Source organism: Myxine glutinosa, chromosome 2, assembly GCF_964187855.1.
Source record: "Myxine glutinosa chromosome 2, kmMyxGlut1.1, whole genome shotgun sequence".
Classification (NCBI taxonomy): domain Eukaryota; kingdom Metazoa; phylum Chordata; class Myxini; order Myxiniformes; family Myxinidae; genus Myxine; species Myxine glutinosa.
In genome coordinates this window covers 51,634,429-51,653,897 of record NC_136262.1, presented here as the reverse complement: position 1 = coordinate 51,653,897, position 19,469 = coordinate 51,634,429, and the positions used below count along the sequence as shown (strand labels likewise).

At 51.2% G+C, this 19,469-nt stretch overlaps 1 protein-coding gene across 1 annotated transcript in view; it reads left to right on the top strand.

Moving 5' to 3' along the window:
• LOC144891034 (uncharacterized) overlaps window positions 1-18,820 on the top strand; it is a 35,669-nt gene extending 16,849 nt beyond the window's left edge. The window contains exons 5-7 of the mRNA XM_078773282.1: window positions 3,050-3,134; window positions 16,736-16,942; window positions 17,066-18,820. Coding sequence (XP_078629408.1) covers window positions 3,050-3,134; window positions 16,736-16,942; window positions 17,066-17,322 — 549 coding nt within the window. The 3' untranslated portion in view covers window positions 17,323-18,820. The remainder of the gene's footprint in view (window positions 1-3,049; window positions 3,135-16,735; window positions 16,943-17,065) is intronic.
• Window positions 18,821-19,469: the final 649 nt, after the last annotated feature.

The window sequence follows — 19,469 nt, the reverse complement described above, 5'->3', positions numbered from 1 at the left end:
GCAGCAAAGCTGCCCCAAACCATAATATTTCCACCACCATGCTTTACAGTTGGTATCAGGTTCTTGTGGTGAAATGCTGTCTTTGGTTTTCACCAAACATGTCTTCTGGTACTGTGGCCAAATAGCTCTACCTTTGACTCATCTGTCCAGAGCACATTGTTCCAGAAGTGCTGGTCTTTGCCTCGGTGTTCATTGACAAACTTTAGTCTTGCCCTGATGTTCTTTCTGGACAGCAAAGGTTTCCTCCTGGCACACCTCCCATGTAGATCAAATTTGTGCAGCCTCTCTCTAATGGTAGACTCGTGCACTTTGACATCAACAGTGGCAAGAGCTACCTGTAGGTCCCGTGATGACATTCTGGGGTTCTTAGGGACTTCTTTCAGCATCTTGCGGTCTGCTCTCAGGCTGAACTTGCGGGGGCAGCCTGGCCTTAACAAGTTGGCAGTTGTTTGGAATCTTCTCCACTTGTAGATGATCTTCTGGACAGTCGAATGATTGATTTCAAATTGTTTGGAGATCTTTTTAAATCCCTTCCCAGCCTCGTAGGCATCTATAAGCTTATTTCTGAAGGCCTCAGATAGCTCTTTTGATCTAGGCACGGTGACACCACACACTTCAACAACAAAGAGCAAACCAAACTAAATGTCTGAGGTTTAAATAAGACGGGTTCCTCCAAGATCCTCTCTAACGATGTTCTAATCATTTGCACCTGAGCTGGTGCACCTGATTTTAATTTTAGGTATTTGAAGTAGTGATAAATGTAAGCGTGTACTTACTTTTTCCACATGTGAAATTTACATTCATGTTTATTTAAATTATACAATGGACTACAAAATGTAAATGTTTCGTGGTATTTGTTATATTATATCACCTTTATCTATCAATATTGTTGAAATGAAGATCAAATAGCTGTATGTTGAAATATGTTGAAAAAGTCAAAACTTTACATGGGGTGTACTTACTTTTTCACGTGACTGTAGATATTGTATAGTGTGCAACAATATGTACCTAAATATCATATAGTGTGCCCCATGTAGCCATACATTAAGATGGGGACCACAACATTGCATTCAGCAAGTCTCAAACATCAGGCAACAACTTCCGTGGTGGGTAAACGTGTGAAATTTTCTCCTGTGTGAAACCCCTTGTTTTTGAGTTTTGAAAGAAGGGCCTGATTCGAAGTTGGCCCTTTTGACCCCTTTCACAATTAAATATCCCATGTGGAACTGCCCCATTGAATTCAGCAGTTCTGAAATATCAGGGGAACAATTGTTTCCAAGATGGCGCCTGCACCACGTGACCTATGACATCATAATTATTAAAATATTTTCCTGGAGGAGGCCCTCCTATGGTGATATGATGAAAATTTTGTGTCAACCGGACCAAGAATTGCAGAGAAGGTAATTCTTACTGATCGAATCAAGCGTTGTACTTGTCAAATTATGACGTCATAATTAAGGAACCAATAACATCATCATTAACATATCTTATTCCCCAATGGGGAGTACTTGACGATGAACGATGTTTCAATTTTTTCCATGGAGCGGTTTCGGAGATATAGAGGTGCAACCTTTTTCGATTTTTCCAAGATGGCGCCTGTACCACGTGACCTATGACATTATAATTATCACAAAATTCTACAGGAAGAGCTGCTCATATTCTGAAAATTTTGTGACCATCGGACTAACAGGTGCAGAGGATTTTTTAAATCCTGATCAGATCAAGCGTTGTACTTGTTGAATTATGACGTCATAATGAAGGCACCGATGACATCATCATCAACATATCAATGTTTAATTTTTTTCCATTGAGCGGTTTGGGAGATCGAGGTGTGACGTTTTTCCAAGATGGCGTCCATATCACATCATGATATGACCTATCACGTCATAATTTTGAACAAAAAATTTCTGCAGGCAGAGGAACTCCTTTGGTAAAGTTTCGTGCCAATGGGAACAACGGTGCCGATAAAAATGAATTTAAAAAATGCAGACATGTATGCACGTACGCACGACATACGCAACCGAATGCTTACCCCTGTTTTCGCTTCGCTGGCGCAGGGTAATAACAAATTTGACTTCACTGTTCCAATAATTATGGAGGGCACTGTATCTACATCACTTTTGCTTGCAAGTGGTTTTAGACAGCAACCTCTTCCATGTGAATATCATCTTCAGGATTACTTGTGAAAGTGTGCCAATTGATTGTGATCACAACTTGTGTGAGTGTGTGTGGATTATTTTGACCATAAAAAGCAATGGAAGCATCGATGAACCAAAACTGATATCAGTCATATATCTGTTTTAATTCAGGTTCTCTACCTTTAGTGATTAATAAAATGAATTAAACACAGTACTGTACTGCAAAGAGCATTGGAATAAATCACTGAAGATAATTTAACAACAATGTCATTGTAATGTACTAGGGCATGCCCGTACTATATATATATCTAAAATTATATCCCCCCCCTCTATTTACATGAAATGGTTTGGTCTATGAAATGTTTTGGTCCATTCGCAACGCCAAAGCGAACGGCGAACGCTTTACATGAAATGGTTTGGTACATGAAATGTTTTGGTCCATTCGCAACGCCAAAGCGAACGGCGAACGGCTTGCGAGTACAGTGACAATTCCCCCCCCCCCCTCTATTTACATGAAATGGTTTTAATTAGTTTTAAAACATAGTTTAACGCCAACATAGCGGCAACATAGTTTGCCAACGTGAAATAAATGAATACGCTCTCAAATGTGCCGTCCGAGGCAGAGTGTGTTCGCCACGTTCGGCACACGCGATAGCTCGCTGCTCTCTGATTGGTTGAATCGTTTTTTGGACATAGCTCGGTAAGTAATTGTCCGATTAATATGAAACCTTGAAAAGGCACATCCTTGGGTCCCCAGCAATATACCTGGCAAGTTTAAAGTATATCGGACCCGTGGTTGTCGAGAAACAGCGGTCACAGACAAACAAACAAACAAACAAACAAACACACATACAGAGATTAGTGGAATTATAGATAGATGATTATAATTTTTATTTTTCTTCCTCAAATAGATACAAGGCAGCCAATCCAAGTCCGAAGGTTCTGCAAAGTGTTCTGATAAAGGAAAACCTCAAGCGACTCCTTCCACATCCTCATGTAGGTATCAGGATGATCCTGAATATGACAAAGTGACATTATGTCTGTTTCAGTGCAGTTATCACATGGTTTAATGTGGCATTGTAGGAGCTATGCTCCAACGTAAATCGAAAGAATGGACGCGACAAAAAGCTGGAATTCGCCCGAGTTTCTTTATTGTGTCAAATCAACTCGGGTACTCTGAAAAGCCCGTTTATCGGGCAGCAATATATATACACATTATCCCGGAGCGTTTGCCCGGGAAAGGCGAGAGGGGGCATGCCCGGGCGTCCCGGACGAGGCCTGGCAAGTCGAGAGCGGGCATGCCCGGGTGTCCCGGACGAGCCCGGCATGGTGATCGCTCCGCGTCCTCGGTAGGTGCAAGGCGATTGTGTATACCCAGCGGTAGCCGCTACACACGTCCCCCCATAATCGACTTGCACTGGCAGGGTCAATTTAAGGGGGGTCCTGATGACCCGGCCGAAGCGACCCCTGGTGGGTCGTGGGGGGGGGGGGTGGTCCGCTGTGGTGGTGGGCGGTCGAGTGGGGGGCACCGTGGACGGGGGGCGGCCAAGCCGCGGCGGAAGGGCCAACCGTGGCGGTTGGTCGATGTCCACGTGCGCCGGCTTGAGGCGGTCCACCGCAATCCGGTCCAACCTGCCGCCGATGTCGATGACGAACGACTTGTTGTCCCGTCGCAGGACCCGGAAGGGCCCGTCGTATGGCGGCCGGAGTGGCCCCCGATGTGCGTCATGACGCACAAAAACGTACTCCGCTGTGCGAAGCACTGGGGGGACGTAGGACTGGGGGTCACTGTGGTGGGACGTTGGCACGGGGGCAAACCGTCGGGCGGTCTCCTGGAGGTCCGAGCGCTGGTGAGCTGCGGACCAGGGACTGGTAGCGTCAGGCACGAATTCGCCCGGGACGCGTAGCGCCTGGCCGTAGACAAGCTCGGCGGTGGAAGCCCGGAGGTCCTCCTTGGGGGCCGTGCGGAGGCCCAAAAGGACCCACGGCAGCCGGTCGGCCCAACCGCTGTCATGAAGGCCGGCCATGAGCGCGGCCTTCATGGAGCGGTGGAATCGCTCGCACAACCCGTTGGCTTGGGGGTGGCAGGCCGTAGTACGGTGGAGCTTGACCCCCAGGTTGCGGGCGACCGCGCCCCACAGCTCGGAGGTGAACTGCGGTCCGCGGTCCGACGAGATGTCCGCCGGTGCGCCGAAGCGGGCGACCCAGGTGGCGATGAAAGCCTGCGCCACGTCGGCGGTGGTGGTGGAGACAAGGGGAACGGCCTCCGGCCACCTGGTGGTCCTGTCCACCATGGTGAGCAGGTGTGTGAAACCCCGTGATGGGGGGAGGGGGCCCACCAGGTCCACGTTGACGTGGTCGAAACGTTGTTCGGGCACGGTGAAAGGTGCCAGCGGGGCCTGGGTGTGTCGGTGGACCTTGGCCTTTTGGCAGGCTGTGCAGGTGCTGGTCCAATCGCGGACGTCCCGTCGAAGGCCGTGCCAGACGAATCGCGCCGACACCAGCTTCTGGGAAGCTTTCCGGCCCGGGTGGGAAAGGCCGTGGAGGGAGGCGAAGATGCGGCGTTGCCAGGTAACGGGCACGATGGGGCGAGGCTGGCCTTGGGAGACGTCGCAGAGCAGGACAGTGTCCGCGAAGGGGATGTCGGCCAGGCAGAGGCCCGTGTCCGCCGCCCGGAGGGCTTGCACCGTGGTGTCGGTGGTTTGGTCCACCGCCATAAGCGCGAAGTCCACGCCGAGGTTGAACGCGTTCGCGCTGGCCCGAGAAAGACAGTCGGCCACGGCGTTGTCTTTGCCGGCGACGTGCCGGATGTCCGTGGTAAACTCCGACACGCCGGAGAGGTGGCGCTGTTGGCGGGCCGACCACGGCTCCGTGACCTTGGCCATTGCGTAAACCAATGGCTTGTGGTCGACGAACGCCGTGAAGGGTCGGCCCTCCAGGAGGTGGCGGAAATGGCGAACGGCCAGGTGTAGACCGAGGAGCTCACGGTCAAATGTGCTATATTTGAGCTCGTTCGGCCGGAGTTGCCGGCTGAAAAAAGTGAGTGGCTGCCAAACCCCGTTCACCCATTGCTCATGTACGGCGCCCACCGCGTAGTCGGAGGCATCCGTGGTGAGGGTGATGGGAGCGTTGAGCACCGGGTGAGCGAGCAGTGTTGCGTCGGCGAGGGCCCGCTTTGAACTTTTAAAGGCCGCGTCCATTGCTGCGGACCAGACGACGTCGTGCTTGGCCGGCTTGCCCCGGAGGGCTTCGTAGAGGGGCCGCATGAGTTGAGCAGCGCGGGGCACGAAGCGGTGATAGAAATTCACCATTCCCAGGAATTCCTGCAGGGCCTTTATGGAGCGGGGACGCGGAAACGTGGTGATGGCCTCGACCTTGGTTGGCAGCGGCACGGCCCCGTTCTTGGTGATGTGGTGGCCCAAAAAATCAAAGGCCATCGTGCCGAAGTGGCATTTGGTCAGGTTGATGATGAGGCCGTGCTCGCTGAGGCGCCCGAACAGTGTTCGGAGGTGGAGGAGGTGCTCGGCCCGGGACGTGCTGGCGACGAGGATGTCGTCCAGGTAAACAAAGAGTAACGGCAGGTCGCCCAGCACGCCGTCCATCAAGCGCTGGAACGCCTGAGCCGCGTTCTTGAGGCCAAACGGCATTCGCAGGAATTCGAATAAGCCGAACGGCGTGATGACGGCCGTTTTTGGGCCTCGGCCACCCTGAAAGGTACCTGGTGATATCCCCGTATTAAATCGATCTTTGAAAAAATGACCCGTCCTGCCAAATGGGCGGAGAAGTCTTGGATGTGCGGGATCGGATACCTGTCGGGGGTGGTAGCGTCGTTAAGGCGGCGGTAGTCCCCACATGGGCGCCAGCCGCCCCCTGGTTTTGGGACGATGTGTAGTGGCGAAGCCCACACGCTATCGGAGCGCCGCACGATGCCGAGGTGTTCCAAAGCGTCGAACTCGGCTTTGGCCACGGCGAGCTTGGCTGGGTCGAGGCGGCGGGCTCTGGCGTAGACCGGCGGGTCCGTGGTTGGTATGTGGTGCTCGATCCCATGTCGTACTGCGACGGCCGAAAACGTCGGCCGCGTGAGGGCCGAGAACTCTGTGAGCAGGCGAGCAAACTCGTTCGCCGCCGGGAGGGCGCATGCCAGCTCGGTCGGAGCGGAGCTGCTCAATGTGCATGCCAGGGAGCTGAAGGTCTCGGCGTTGATGAGGCGACACCGTTGCACGTCCACCAGCAGTCCGTGTGTGCAGAGGAAGTCGGCACCTAGCAGAGCCATGGGCACGCTTGCGGTTACAAAAGTCCAATTAAAGCGTTGGCCACCGAAGCAGAGGGTGACGTTGCGCGGGCCGCAGGTGCGGATGGCCGATCCGTTGGCCACAACCAAGGAGGGGCCGCAAACCACGGACTGCCTGTCCTGATCGGAGGCGGGTATGACGCTCAGTTGGGCGCCGGTGTCACACAGGAAGCACCGTCCGGACGCTTTGTCCATGATGAAAAGTAAGTTGCCCGTGTGGCCTGCGCTCATGGCTGGTAATGAACGCCGGCCCGGCCGCTTCCCGGCTTGCCGAAGGTGCACGGCGGTCGGCATGTCCGGGCCTTCTGTCCGAACCTGGCATGATAATAACACCACGCCTGGTCAGGTGGAGGCTCCGGTCGTCATGCTGGACGTGGTCGGCGCGGTGTAGTGGCCGCCAATTGCGTCGGCAGTTCGGTCGTTGACCGTGCCGGGTGCTCGGGCGCCATGGGCGTTGCTTTGGACGGCGGTGGGCTCCAGGTCGCTGCTCCAATGCGTTGGCCTGCCGCGGAGATCTTGTCGGCTTTCCTGGTGAGGGCCCTGGGATCCGTGATCGTCATGCTTGCCAGGGCGAGGCGTACCGGGCTAGGCAGCTGATGGAGGAACAGCTCCCGGAACAGGAATGCCGGAGAGTGCTCGCCGAGCAGCGAAAGCATGTAGTCCATTCGCTCAGACAGGCGCGTGTCGCCGAGCTCGGGCAGATCGAGCAGGAACCGTGCGCGTTCCGCTGATGAGAGGGCGAAAGCGTCGAGGATGAGCTTTTTAATCGCGTCGTATTTGTCAGCGGCTGGCGGGCGCTGGAGGAGGCTGAGGGCGCGGGCTGCGGTGGCTGAGCCGAGTGCTGCTACCACATGGTGGAAGCGGGTGTCGTCGGCCGTGATGCCTCGCAGGGCGAACAGGGAGTCCGCCTGGGCGAACCAAACCGCCGCGTGAGCCTCCCAGAAGGTAGGCAGTTTGAGGGCAACTGCCGTGTCCATGTCGGGTCACCAATGTAGGAGCTATGCTCCAACGTAAATCGAAAGAATGGACGCGACAAAAAGCTGGAATTCGTCCGAGTTTCTTTATTGTGTCAAATCAACTCGGGTACTCTGAAAAGCCCGTTTATCGGGCAGCAATATATATACACATTATCCCGGAGCGTTTGCCCGGGAAAGGCGAGAGGGGGCGTGCCCGGGCGTCCTGGACAAGGCCTGGCAAGTCAAGAGCGGGCATGCCCGGGCGTCCTGGACGAGCCCGGCATGGTGATCGCTCCGCATCCTCGGTAGGTGCAAGGCGATTGTGTATACCCAGCGGTAGCCGCTACAGCATCAAATATACATTAAAATTTGTGTGTGTCCATATTGAAGATTTATGTTATAATTTGGATTATATGAGAAGAGATCGACAGTAATTAAACATTACCATTTTCTTTGTGGCGTAGTATCTCAAGGTGCTTTGTAATGACATTGAAGCTCCAAGCTCCTTGGATTCTTCGCTCATCCCCTTTCCCTGTTTCATTGTCTTGAGGTTGATGGTATCCATAGGACAAAAGAAGTTAAAGAAAACTTGAGCAAGAACAGGATTTTGGATGGAGTTGTTTTGTTTCAACTTGCAGAAAAGAGGGTTCCTAAATACTTCACCAATAATGTTCACAGAACATTGGTGTAAGGGCAGCCATGTTGTAAGACATGGACTATACTGTATTGTAAGACACTGTGATGGCAGATAAGACAGCCTCTCAATGGTCTGGTGATGGTAAATCCTTGCAATGGAATGTTCCCAAGAAATAAGCCCCTAAACCATCTCTATTCGGCAGCTTAAATGCTAACAATGTTCCAAGTCAATTGTGGAAGGCTCATGACAAGAGATTTCTGTGGGGTCTCTCCTACCCAGACATCATCCTCTCTCTGGTGTGTACAGCCAACCCATACATGCTTGGTGGTAAAACATGTAAAAGCAAATGCATGCATCTGAATCCAGGATATGGTGGTACTGCATTTGAATGGAAGGATTATTGTTTCTTTCTTCCCCTGGTGTTTGTTAATGACCAGAATATTATAAAAAGCACGTTATCTCCATTGCCATGGCTTGCATGCCAACAACAACAACTACTATATTACTACTGCTGCTGCTGCTGCTGCTGCTGCTGCTGCTACTACTACTACTACTACTACTACTACTACTACTGCTGCTGCTGCTGCTGCTGCTGCTACCAACTGCCCAAATTTTTCCACCTTCTTGTGGGGTCGGCCAGGCAATGTTTCTGAACCAGGTTTTTCACAAACTGGCTTGCTCAGCTTGACATTCGCCAAAACTTGATAACAATCTAGAATTTGGTTAAGGAGCTGATGATAACTCGCTCACTCTTCATGAAAAACACCTTGGGATCTTGAACATCCACCAATGACCAGTGCTGTAAAATGGGTGCATCCTCAATTCCAGGCTAGTTCAGGCAAGTGTGCGTTCCTCTAAGCTATTCTGCAAGTCATAGTTTCCACACCAAAAAAACAGCAAAATCTAACCATTCATTTTGCTATTGATAATTAATGGAGGCAAGCACTCCAACAGATAAATGAGTCAAGTTTAAATTATTACAGGCAGGAGTAGAACGGCATTCGATCGAGCGCATGCCTCCACCAGGTGGAACAGTTTGAAGGAGCAGCGCTCCTGCTTGAGATAGACGAAGTGACGGACAAGACACAAACTCGTCCGAGAAGATGTTTATTGTATAATCAACTCGGGAACTCTGAAAGCCCGTTTATCGGGTTCGCATATATACAATCCAAGCCAAAAAGCATACGTCAGAACCAAAGCCACGCCTCTCAGGCGAGGCACGCTTTGGTGGTCATGTGACCGACAGGTGCAAACAATTATAACCTCGGCGCCGCGGTTTGTCCGCCGGTTACGTCACCGGCTTGGGCAAGGAGATTATGTTGCTGGTCTCGAGCTTTGGGGGACCCATGGGTCGCTACACACGCCCCCCCAGAATCGACTTGGTCCAGGAAGGTCAACCTGAGGGGGGTCTGGATGACCCGACCGAAACGACCCCTGGCTGGGCGGGGGGGGGGGGGGGTCAGGTGTGGTGGTGGGTGGCTGGGCGGGGGGTGCAGTGGACGGGGGGCGGCCGCGCCGCGGTGGGAGAGCCGGCCGTGGCGGCTGGCCGACGTCCATGTGGGCCAGCTTGAGGCGGTCCACCGAAATCCGGTCCGCCCGGCCGCCGATGCTGACGACGAAGGACTTGTTGTCCGGTCATAGGACCCGGAAGGGTCCGTCGTATGGTGGCCGGAGCGGCCCCCGGTGCGCGTTGTGGCACACAAAGACGTACTCCGCCGTGCGGAGTGCTGGGGGGACGTAGGATTGGGGGTTGCCGTGGCGGGACGTGGGCACCGGGGCGAAACGTTGGGCGGCCTCCTGGAAGTCCGTGCGCTGGCGCGCGGTGGACCAGGGGCTGGTGGCGTTGGGCACGAACTTGCTCGGGACGCGGAGGGCCTGGCCGTACTCCAGCTCGGCGGTGGATGCCTGGAGGTCCTCCTTTGGAGCCGTGCAGAGGCCCAAAAGGACCCACGGGAGCCGGTCGGCCCAGCCGTCGTCCTGGAGGCCGGCCATGAGTGCGGCCTTCATGGAGCGGTGGAACCGCTTGCACAACCCGTTGGCCTGGGGGTGGTAGGCCGTGGTGCGGTGCAGGGTAACGCCCAATGTGTGGGCGACCGCGCCCCACAGTTCGGACGTGAACTGTGGGCCACGGTCCGACGAGATGTCCGCCGGTGCACCGAAACGCGCGACCCAGGTGGCGATGAACGCCTGGGCCACGTCGGCAGTGGTGGTGGAGGCGAGGGGCACGGCCTCCGGCCACCTGGTGGTCCTGTCCACCATGGTAAGCAGGTGGGTGAACCCCTGCGATGGGGGCAGGGGACCCACCGGGTCCACGTGGACGTGGTCGAAACGTCACTCGGGCACGGTGAAAGGAGCCAGCGGAGCCTGGGTGTGACGGTGGACCTTGGCCCGCTGGCAGGGTGTGCAGGCGTTGGCCCAGTCGCGGATGTCCCGTCGCAACCCGTGCCAGACGAAACGTGCCGACAGCAGCCTCTGGGACGCCTTCCGGCCCGGGTGTGAGAGGCCGTGGAGCGAAGCAAAAATGCGACGCCGCCAGGTCACCGGCACACCAGGGCGAGGTCAGACTTGGGAGACGTCACAAAGCAGGACCGTGTCCGCGAAGGGGACGTCAGCCAAGCGGAGGCCCGTGTCCGCCACCCGGAGCGCCTGCACCGTGCCGTCGGTGGCCTGGTCCGTCGCCATCAGGGCGAAATCGACGCCGAGGTGGACGGCGTTGGCGCCAGCTCGAGAAAGGCAGTCAGCCACGGCGTTGTCCTTTCCGGCGATGTGCCGGATGTCCGTGGTGTATTCCGACAGGGCGGAGAGGTGGCACTGCTGGCGGGCCGAACACGGCTCCGTGACCTTGGCCATGGCGAAAATCGATGTCTTGTGGTCGACAAAGGCCATGAATGGGCGGCCCTCCAGGAGGTGGCGAAAATGGCGGATGGCCAGGTACAGCCCGAGAAGCTCGCGGTCGAAAGTGCTGTACTTCAACTCGTTGGGCAGGAGTTGCCGGGTGAAGAACGTGAGCGGCTGCCAGGCCCCGTTTACCCATTGTTCATGAACTGCGCCCACGGCGTCGTCGGAGGCATCTGTGGTGAGCCGCATGAGTTGCACAGCTCGGGGCACGAAGCGGTGATAAAAGTTCACCATCCCGAGGAACTCCTGCAGCGCCTTGACGGAGCGGGGGTGCGAGAAAGCGGCGATGGCCTCGACTTTGGCCGGTAGCGGCACGGCGCCGTTGCGGGTGATGCGGTGGCCCAAAAAGTCGATCGTCGCCACACCAAAGTGACATTTGGCCGGGTTGACGATCAAGCCGTGCTCGCTAAGGCAGCCGAACAGCGTCCGGAGGTGGAGGAGGTGCTCGGCTCTGGACGTGCTGGCGACGAGGATGTCGTCCAGGTAGGTAAAGAGGAACGGCAAGTCACGCAGTACGCCGTCCATCAGGCGCTGGAATGCCTGTGCCGCGTTTTTGAGGCCGAAGGGCATCCAGAGGAATTCGAAGAGGCCGAAAGGTGTAATAACGGCCGTCTTCGGGATGTCGGCCGGGCGGACGGGCACCTGGTGGTACCCCCGAATCAGGTCCACTTTTGAAAAAATGGTCCGCCCCGCCAACCGGGCGGAAAAATCCTGAATGTGCGGGACGGGGTACCTGTCGGGGGTAGTGGCATCGTTGAGGTGGCGGTAGTTGCCGCATGGCCGCCATCCGCCCCCCCGGCTTCGGGACGATGTGCAGCGGCGAGGCCCAGGCGCTGTCGGAGCGCCGCACGATGCCGAGGCGCTCCAGCATGGCGAACTCGGCCTTGGCGACGGCGAGTTTGGCTGGGTCGAGACGGCGAGCTCGGACGTACACCGGCGGGCCCGTAGTGGGAATATGATGCTCGATGCCGTGACGCACCGCGACGGCCGAAAACGTCGGTCGCGTGAGGGCCGGGAACTCCGCGAGGAGACGCGCGAAGTCGTCTGCCAACGGGAGGACGCAGGAAAGCTCGGTGGGCGCAGAACGGCTGAAGGCGCACGCCAGCGAGCTGAAAGTTTCGGCGTTGACGAGACGCCGACGTTTAACGTCGACCAGCAGCCCATGGGCGCAAAGGAAATCGGCACCGAGCAAAGCCATGGGGACGTCCGCCGTCACAAACTCCCAGCGAAAGAGCTGGCTGCCAAAGCCGAGGGCGACGGTGCGTGGGCCGAAGGTGCGGATGGCGGAGCCGTTGGCCGCGATTAAGGAGGGGCCACAAATGGCGGCCCGCCTGTCCTCCGCCGGAGCGGGAATGACGCTTAGCTGAGCGCCGGTGTCGCAGAGAAAACGCCGCCCCGACGCTTGGTCCATGATGAATAGCAGGTTTCCGGAATGGCCGGTGCTCATGACTGGTAGTGAGCGCCGGCCCGACCGTTTCTCGACTTGCCGAACGTGCACTGGGGTCGACATGATCGGGCCCGCCGCCCGAACCTGGCGTGGAAATAACACCAGGCCGGGTCTGGCGGGGGCTCCGGTCGACGCGTCGGGACCGGGCGACGCGGCGTCGCCGCTGCCAGTCGCGCCGGCCCGGCGGCCTCCGGGAAGGAAGCTGCGTCGCGGGCGTCGGGTGGGAAACTGCGCCACGGGCGCCGACTGGGCGGCGGGCGGGCTCCCGGCAGCCACCCCGACGAGCTGGCTCGCCGCTCCGACGAGCTGGCTTGCCGAATCGATCTTGTCGGCCTCCCTGGCGAGGTTGCGGGGGTTCGCGATGGTCGTGCTTGCCAGGGCGACCCGGACCTGGGCCGGGAGCTGGCGGAGAAAAAGCTCTCAGAAAAGCTCTCGCCGAGCTCAGGAAGGTCGAGCAGGCGTCGTGCGCGTTCAGCCGGTGAGAGGGCGAAAGCGCCCAGAAGAAGTGCCTTGATGGCGTCGTACTTGCCGTCAGCGGGCGGGCTCTGGAGGAGGCTCAGGCAGAGGGCGGCGGTCACGGAGCCGAGCGCGGCGACCACGTAATGGTATTTCGTGGTGTCCTCCGTAATGCCACACAGGGCGAACTGGGAGTCCGCCTGAGCGAACCAGACGGCGGCATGTGCTTCCCAGAAAGTGGGCAGTTTGAGGGACACTGCCGTGTCCATTGCGTGTCGTAAACTCGGGGTCGCCAGTGAAGGAGCAGCGCTCCTGCTTGAGATGGACGAAGTGACGGACAAGACACAAACTCGTCCGAGAAGATGTTTATTGTATAATCAACTTGGGAACTCTGAAAGCCCGTTTATCGGGTTCGCATATATATAATCCAAGCCAAAAAGCATACGTCAGAACCAAAGCCACGCCTCTCAGGTGAGGCACGCTTTGGTGGTCATGTGACCGACAGGTGCAAACAATTATAACCTCGGCGCCGCGGTTTGTCCGCCGGTTACGTCACCGGCTTGGGCAAGGAGATTATGTTGCTGGTCTCGAGCTTTGGGGGATCCATGGCTAGCTACAAGTTTATATTTTGTATCCCACTGATAGGCCAGATCTGGATCCGTACATGAACCAAAATTTAATTGTCTTGTTCTTGTCATCTAACCAACTCGTCCACCATGTTTTGTCATAATCAGTTCAATTTTTTTTTGAAACACCGCCCTATATACCATTTTTGTCCTTATCTGTCAATGGTGAAGAATCGCTTAAAATTTTTAATATTCTCGTATCTGGATTCAGATCTTCACAAAACCCATGTTGATTCATCTTTGTCACACACACACAACCTGTCCACAAAATTTTGTCCGATTCCGTCCATATCTTTTTGGGATATCTTGCTATTTATATCACTTTTAGCCCTATCGCTCAACGGTGAAGAATCACTTATACAAATTCTCTGATCTGGATTCAGATTCAAATCTTCACCAAAATTGTTTCAATTCTTCCTGGCCACACCTCTAAGCTGCCCACGAGGTTTCAACCGTATCTGTCAGCAGGTTTTTGAGATATCATGCTATATATCGTTTTTTCTCAAGCACTTAATGGTGAAGAATCACATAAAAATTCTCGGATCCAAATCTGGATCCGGATCTTCACCAAATCCAAATCGATTCATTGTTGTCATACGTGCAACCTCTCCACCAAGTTTCGTCAGAATCCGTCCACAACTCTTTGAGATGTCGTGTCTTAGACAAACACATATACAAACAGATAGGGGTGAATATATCACCTTTGGTGGCAGAGGTAAATATCAATTTTTTCACAGACTATACACATTTTTGGGAATTCAAATACATAATGTCATCTAACTAGTACTAAGTAGGTGGTCATAATATATACAGTCACGTGAAAAAGTAAGTACACCCCATGTAAAGTTTTGACTTTTTCAACATATTTCAACATACAGCTACTTGATCTTCATTTCAACAATATTGACAGATAAAGGTGATATAATATAACAAATATCATGAACCATTTACATTTTGTAGTCCATTGTATAATTTAAATAAACATAAATGCAAATTTCGCATGTGGAAAAAGTAAGTACACCCTTGGCTCTAAAAGGTGGTATTGCCCCCTTTGGCAGAAACAACCTCAAGTAGGCGTTTCTTATAACTGTCTACCAGTCTCTGGCATCGACTGGGAGAAATTTTTGCCCACTCCTCCATGCAGAATTCTTTCAGCGGTGTGATGTTTGAGGGGTTTCTTGCATGCACAGCTCGTTTCAAATCCCCCCACAACATTTCGATGGGATTTAGATCCGGGCTTTGACTTGGCCATTCCAGAACCCTCCATTTCTTTCTTTTCAGCCATTCCTTGGTGGATTTACTGGTATGTTTAGGGTCATTGTCATGTTGCAAGGTCCACCTTTGGTTGAGCTTCAACTTTCCAACAGATGGCCTCACATTATCCTCAAGCACCCTCTGGTACAATAAAGAATTCATAGTGGATTCTATGATGGTGAGCTGCCCAGGCCCTGATGCAGCAAATCTGCCCCAAACCATAATATTTCCACCACCATGCTTTGCAGTTGGTATCAGGTTCTTGTGGTCAAATGCTGTGTTTTGTTTTCGCCAAACATTTCTTCTCGTACTGTGGCCAAATAGCTCTACCTTTGACTCATCTGTCCAGAGCACATTGTTCCAGAAGTGCTGGTCTTTGCCTAGGTGTTCATTGGCAAACTTTAGTCTTGCCCTGATGTTCTTTCTGGACAGCAAAGGTTTCCTCCCATGTAGATCTAATTTGTGCAGCCTCTTTCTAATGGTAGACTCATGCACTTTGACATCAACAGTGGCAAGAGCTACCTGTAGGTCCCGTGATGACGTTCTGGGGTTCTTTGAGACTCCTTTCAGCATCTTGCGGTCTGATCTCGGTCTGAACTTGCTGGGGCGGCCTAGCCTGAACAAGTTGGCAGTTGTTTGGAATCTTCTCCACTTCTAGATGATCTTCCGGACAGTCGAATGATTGATTTCAAATTGTTTGGAGATCTTTTTAAATCCCTTCCCAGACTCGTAGGGCTCTATAACCTTCTTTCTGAAGGCCTCAGAGAGCTCTTTTGATCTAGGCATGGTGATGCCGCACACTTCAACAACAAAGAGCAAACCAAACTAAATGTCTGAGGTTTAAATAAGACAGGTTCCTCCAAGATCCTCTCTAACGATGTTCTAATCATTTGCACTTGAGCTGGTGCACCTGATTCTAATTTTAGGTATTTGAAGTAGTGATAAATGTAGGGGTGTACTTACTTTTTCCACATACGAAATTTGCATATATGTTTATTTAAATTATACAATGGACTACAAAATGTAAATGTTTCATGATATTTGTTATACTATATCACCTTTATCTATCAATATTGTTGAAATGAAGATCAAATAGCTGTATGTTGAAATTTGTTGAAAAAGTCAAAACTTTACATGGGGTGTACTTACTTTTTCACGTGACTGTATGTCCAAGCCCTTATGGTGATGCAGACGAAAAATAGCAAAGTTTCTAGACTGAGGACAGAGTTGCTAAGGTTCAAAGTTGCTAGACTGAGGACGGAGTTGCTAAGTTACAAAGTTGCTAGACTGAGGACAGAGTTGCTAAGTTACAAAGTTTCTAGACTGAGGACAGATGTTGAGAAGTTCATGAAACCTCATGTTTGTCTCTGGAGTTCCTTGGCATCAGAAACAGCTATAACCTGTCTTTGGCAGATCAGATATCCCAACTAGCTTCCAAAACTTGCAATCACCTAGGAATACTCCAATAAGCCGGATCCTTCCTCTGCCATCTTGAATTTATAACTGTGTACAATGTCTTCATGTAAAGTATCATGAAATATGATGCCCCTCTATGGGCCTGCAGCGCTGATTGACATTGTGACCCTTTGAGTGTAAACATAGCATTTAGTTCTTAGGTTCTCCATGTCATTGGCATCCCATCACTGGAGGCTAATTCTCAAAATCTGATCCTCACTTACCCCAGACAGAGAAGAAAGAACAGGAGGAAAATGCATAGGACAATGTTGAGAGGGGCTCAAGAACTGCAATAAACCCCAAAAGAGCATCGATAAAATTGTGCTTGCGATAAAAAATGCTTGCGATAAAAAAAAAATTTACATCGATAAAATGTAAAATAAAACGTGATTTTACAATTTGAGGGAATTATAGTCCACAGTACAAATTGGGTGAAGAAGAAAAACAAGATTCGACTTAATTTGGTGAAAAGACAAAACTTTGCATTCACCCCGAATGCTCATCGGACTTTGTCGATTTAAAAAATAAAAGCAGAACTTTGACATTGTTGTTAATCTTACCTTTGTATTATCTTCAGTTCAAGTTCAGTATTATGTTCATGGAAAGTCACACGGAGCAGAAGATGACTTTTTGGAGAAGCTGCGATCATGTTTGCATGAGCAGTACGTGAATGTGAGATCTCCAAAAGACCTCTCCACTTGCGGTCCCATGCCTGGCCTCATTTTCTGTGTCAATGCCTCCAAAGTGGCTACCGAAGCCAACAAAGCTCTTGGACATGTTAAGGGTAAAAAGTGAAATTTTCATCATGAATTCTTTCAAATTGTATGAATTATGTGTGAACAATTGCAGTTCATATAAAGCAAAGCGATGTTTGGTGAGATAATGAAAGTCTCTGTTTTGCTTTCAGGCCAACCTGCAGTACTGATTGTGATGAATAACTTTCCAAAGGAAACGTACCGAAAGGCGCATCACAGTGCCGAGCACATCCAAGCAGAGAATGTCCTTGTCGTGGTGGATTGCTTCTTCTTCGAATCAGATGGCATGTATGACTGTGAGGAGAATAACCAGGCCGTGGAACGAGTGGCAAAGGAAATTGCATCAAAGACAAATATCTCTGGACACCATGCTGACATACAAAGAATAGTCTTTACAAAATTAATTTAAATGGTGGAAATCGTTACCTCCATCAGCGGAGGTTATGTTTTCGGCTGTAATTAGAATGATGATGCTGTGATGATCTATTCTGGATTCAATTTGTAAGCTACTTATAAGCTGGAGAAAAATTTGGTGTTTACGATAACCATGGTGGGTGTAGTGAGAATTTTTTAACAGACGTTTTAGTCAATGGTTCAAATATCCCAACTGTATGGTTAATTTGGTGTTCAAAAGTTCATAGGCACACCAAGCTCCCAGGACCTAAACTAAATATGCTTCTTTATTTGGGTAATACTTTTAAAAAGTCTTTGGCATGTGACTACAAAGGAATTGCATGCTATGAGGGCATGTTGAAAAGTAATGCCTCCTTTATTATTTTTCTCCAAAACAGGTAAAGATATTCAAATGAAACAAAGCGCGGTCCGCACATTAGTTCTTTCCTGCCATTGAGTGTGAAGTTTCGTGATTTTGACACGAGATGTCTCAGTGCTGCGTTAGTCAAGATTGTAGAGGGCAGGACGATGTTTCCAGTGCTGTGAAGGGTGCCTCCGTCGAAGGTCATGGGTCTTGCAACAGGACAAAGACCCAAACACACTTCAAAAAGCACCCATAAATGGCTCAAGACAAAACACTGGACTGTTCTGAAATCTGAAATGGCCAGGAATGAGTCCAGATCTAAATCCCATTGAGCACCTGCAGAGAGGGGGAGGGTGGGGGGGGGGGGGTCTGTAATATCCCATTGAACACTTGGCAATGCCATTTGTTTTTGTTTTCTGATTTTAAAGGGTATATAGCTGCAATAGCCTCCTTTATGGTTCACCCTCAACAATCACCAATAAACTCCAATACATTCAGAACTCCGCTGCCCGTCTACTCACCCATTCCCGGACCGTGACCACATCACCCCCGTCCTTTACAAGCTTCACTGGCTCCCCATCTCCCAGAGATTCCAGTACAAAATCCTCCTCTTGACCTACAAAGCCCTCCATAACCTGGCCCCATCCTACCTGGCTGACCTCCTCTCCAGACACACTCCCACCCGCAACCTCCGCTCTGCTGGTACCAACCTCCTGACCCCCCCCCCCCCATCCGGACCAAATTTAGATCTTGGGGGGACAGGGCCTTCTCCATCGCTGCTCCCACCCTCTGGAACTCGCTACCTCACACCATCAGAGACTCCTCCTCACTCACCACATTCAAAACATCACTCAAGACCCACCTGTTCAACACTGCATTCAACATTTAACCCACAGCATCTAACCCCTGACTATCTCCTCTCCTTCTCCCTCCTTTGTGCTTTGAATATTTCCCTATTGATTCTTCTTTTTTTGCAATTGTTTTTATGTTTTGCTATGCATTATGTCTTGCACTCTGTCAAAGCGTCTTTGGGCTTCCTGAAAAGCGCTATATAAAATAAATGCATTATTATTATTATTATTATTATATTAAGTTCTGATTCAAAAACAAAGGTTCTGTAATATTGACAGTGAAATAAAGAATTGTGGAGACCAAATACTTTTGTCAATTTCAACTTATTTTTGGAGAAAATTGTGAGTTATTTGAAACAAGTGCAAGGGTGCCAATACTTTTGGCCATGACTGTATATACACTGTTACGTTAAATTTAATGTTTTATACAGTGAAGAAAACAAAATGTAACGAGGTCAATTGATCTTTAAGCTCAAGAAACGGCAGCAAACAGTGGCTGTACTTATTTATAACTTTGTTTGTACAAATTATGACTGACAATGAGCAACTAATATTACTAACCTGGCTTTACGAACAGCATTTTTATAATACTTATAAATATGCAGCAAAATTTTAATTTTTCGCATTCCATTCTTGTTTTGCTGCTGAACACTTTCGCAACCTGTTTGATTAACAGCTGGTCATGTTCTCTTGTGAATTGTCAGTGCTTCCACAATAACACTTAATACAAGATCGAAAGCATTTGTTGGGCCATCTTATCAATCTACTCGATCATACACATTCATCCCTTGACCCAAAATGACATTTTATGAAATTGCTTGAATACATGCTCTCAAGTATTTTTATATGACCACAAATTATTTGGGGTCCATATTCCTCAAGGGTCTTATTAGTCTCGCCCCAAAGGGGTTCCGAGATTATTGTAATGCCCTTGTGTTTATCTGTGTG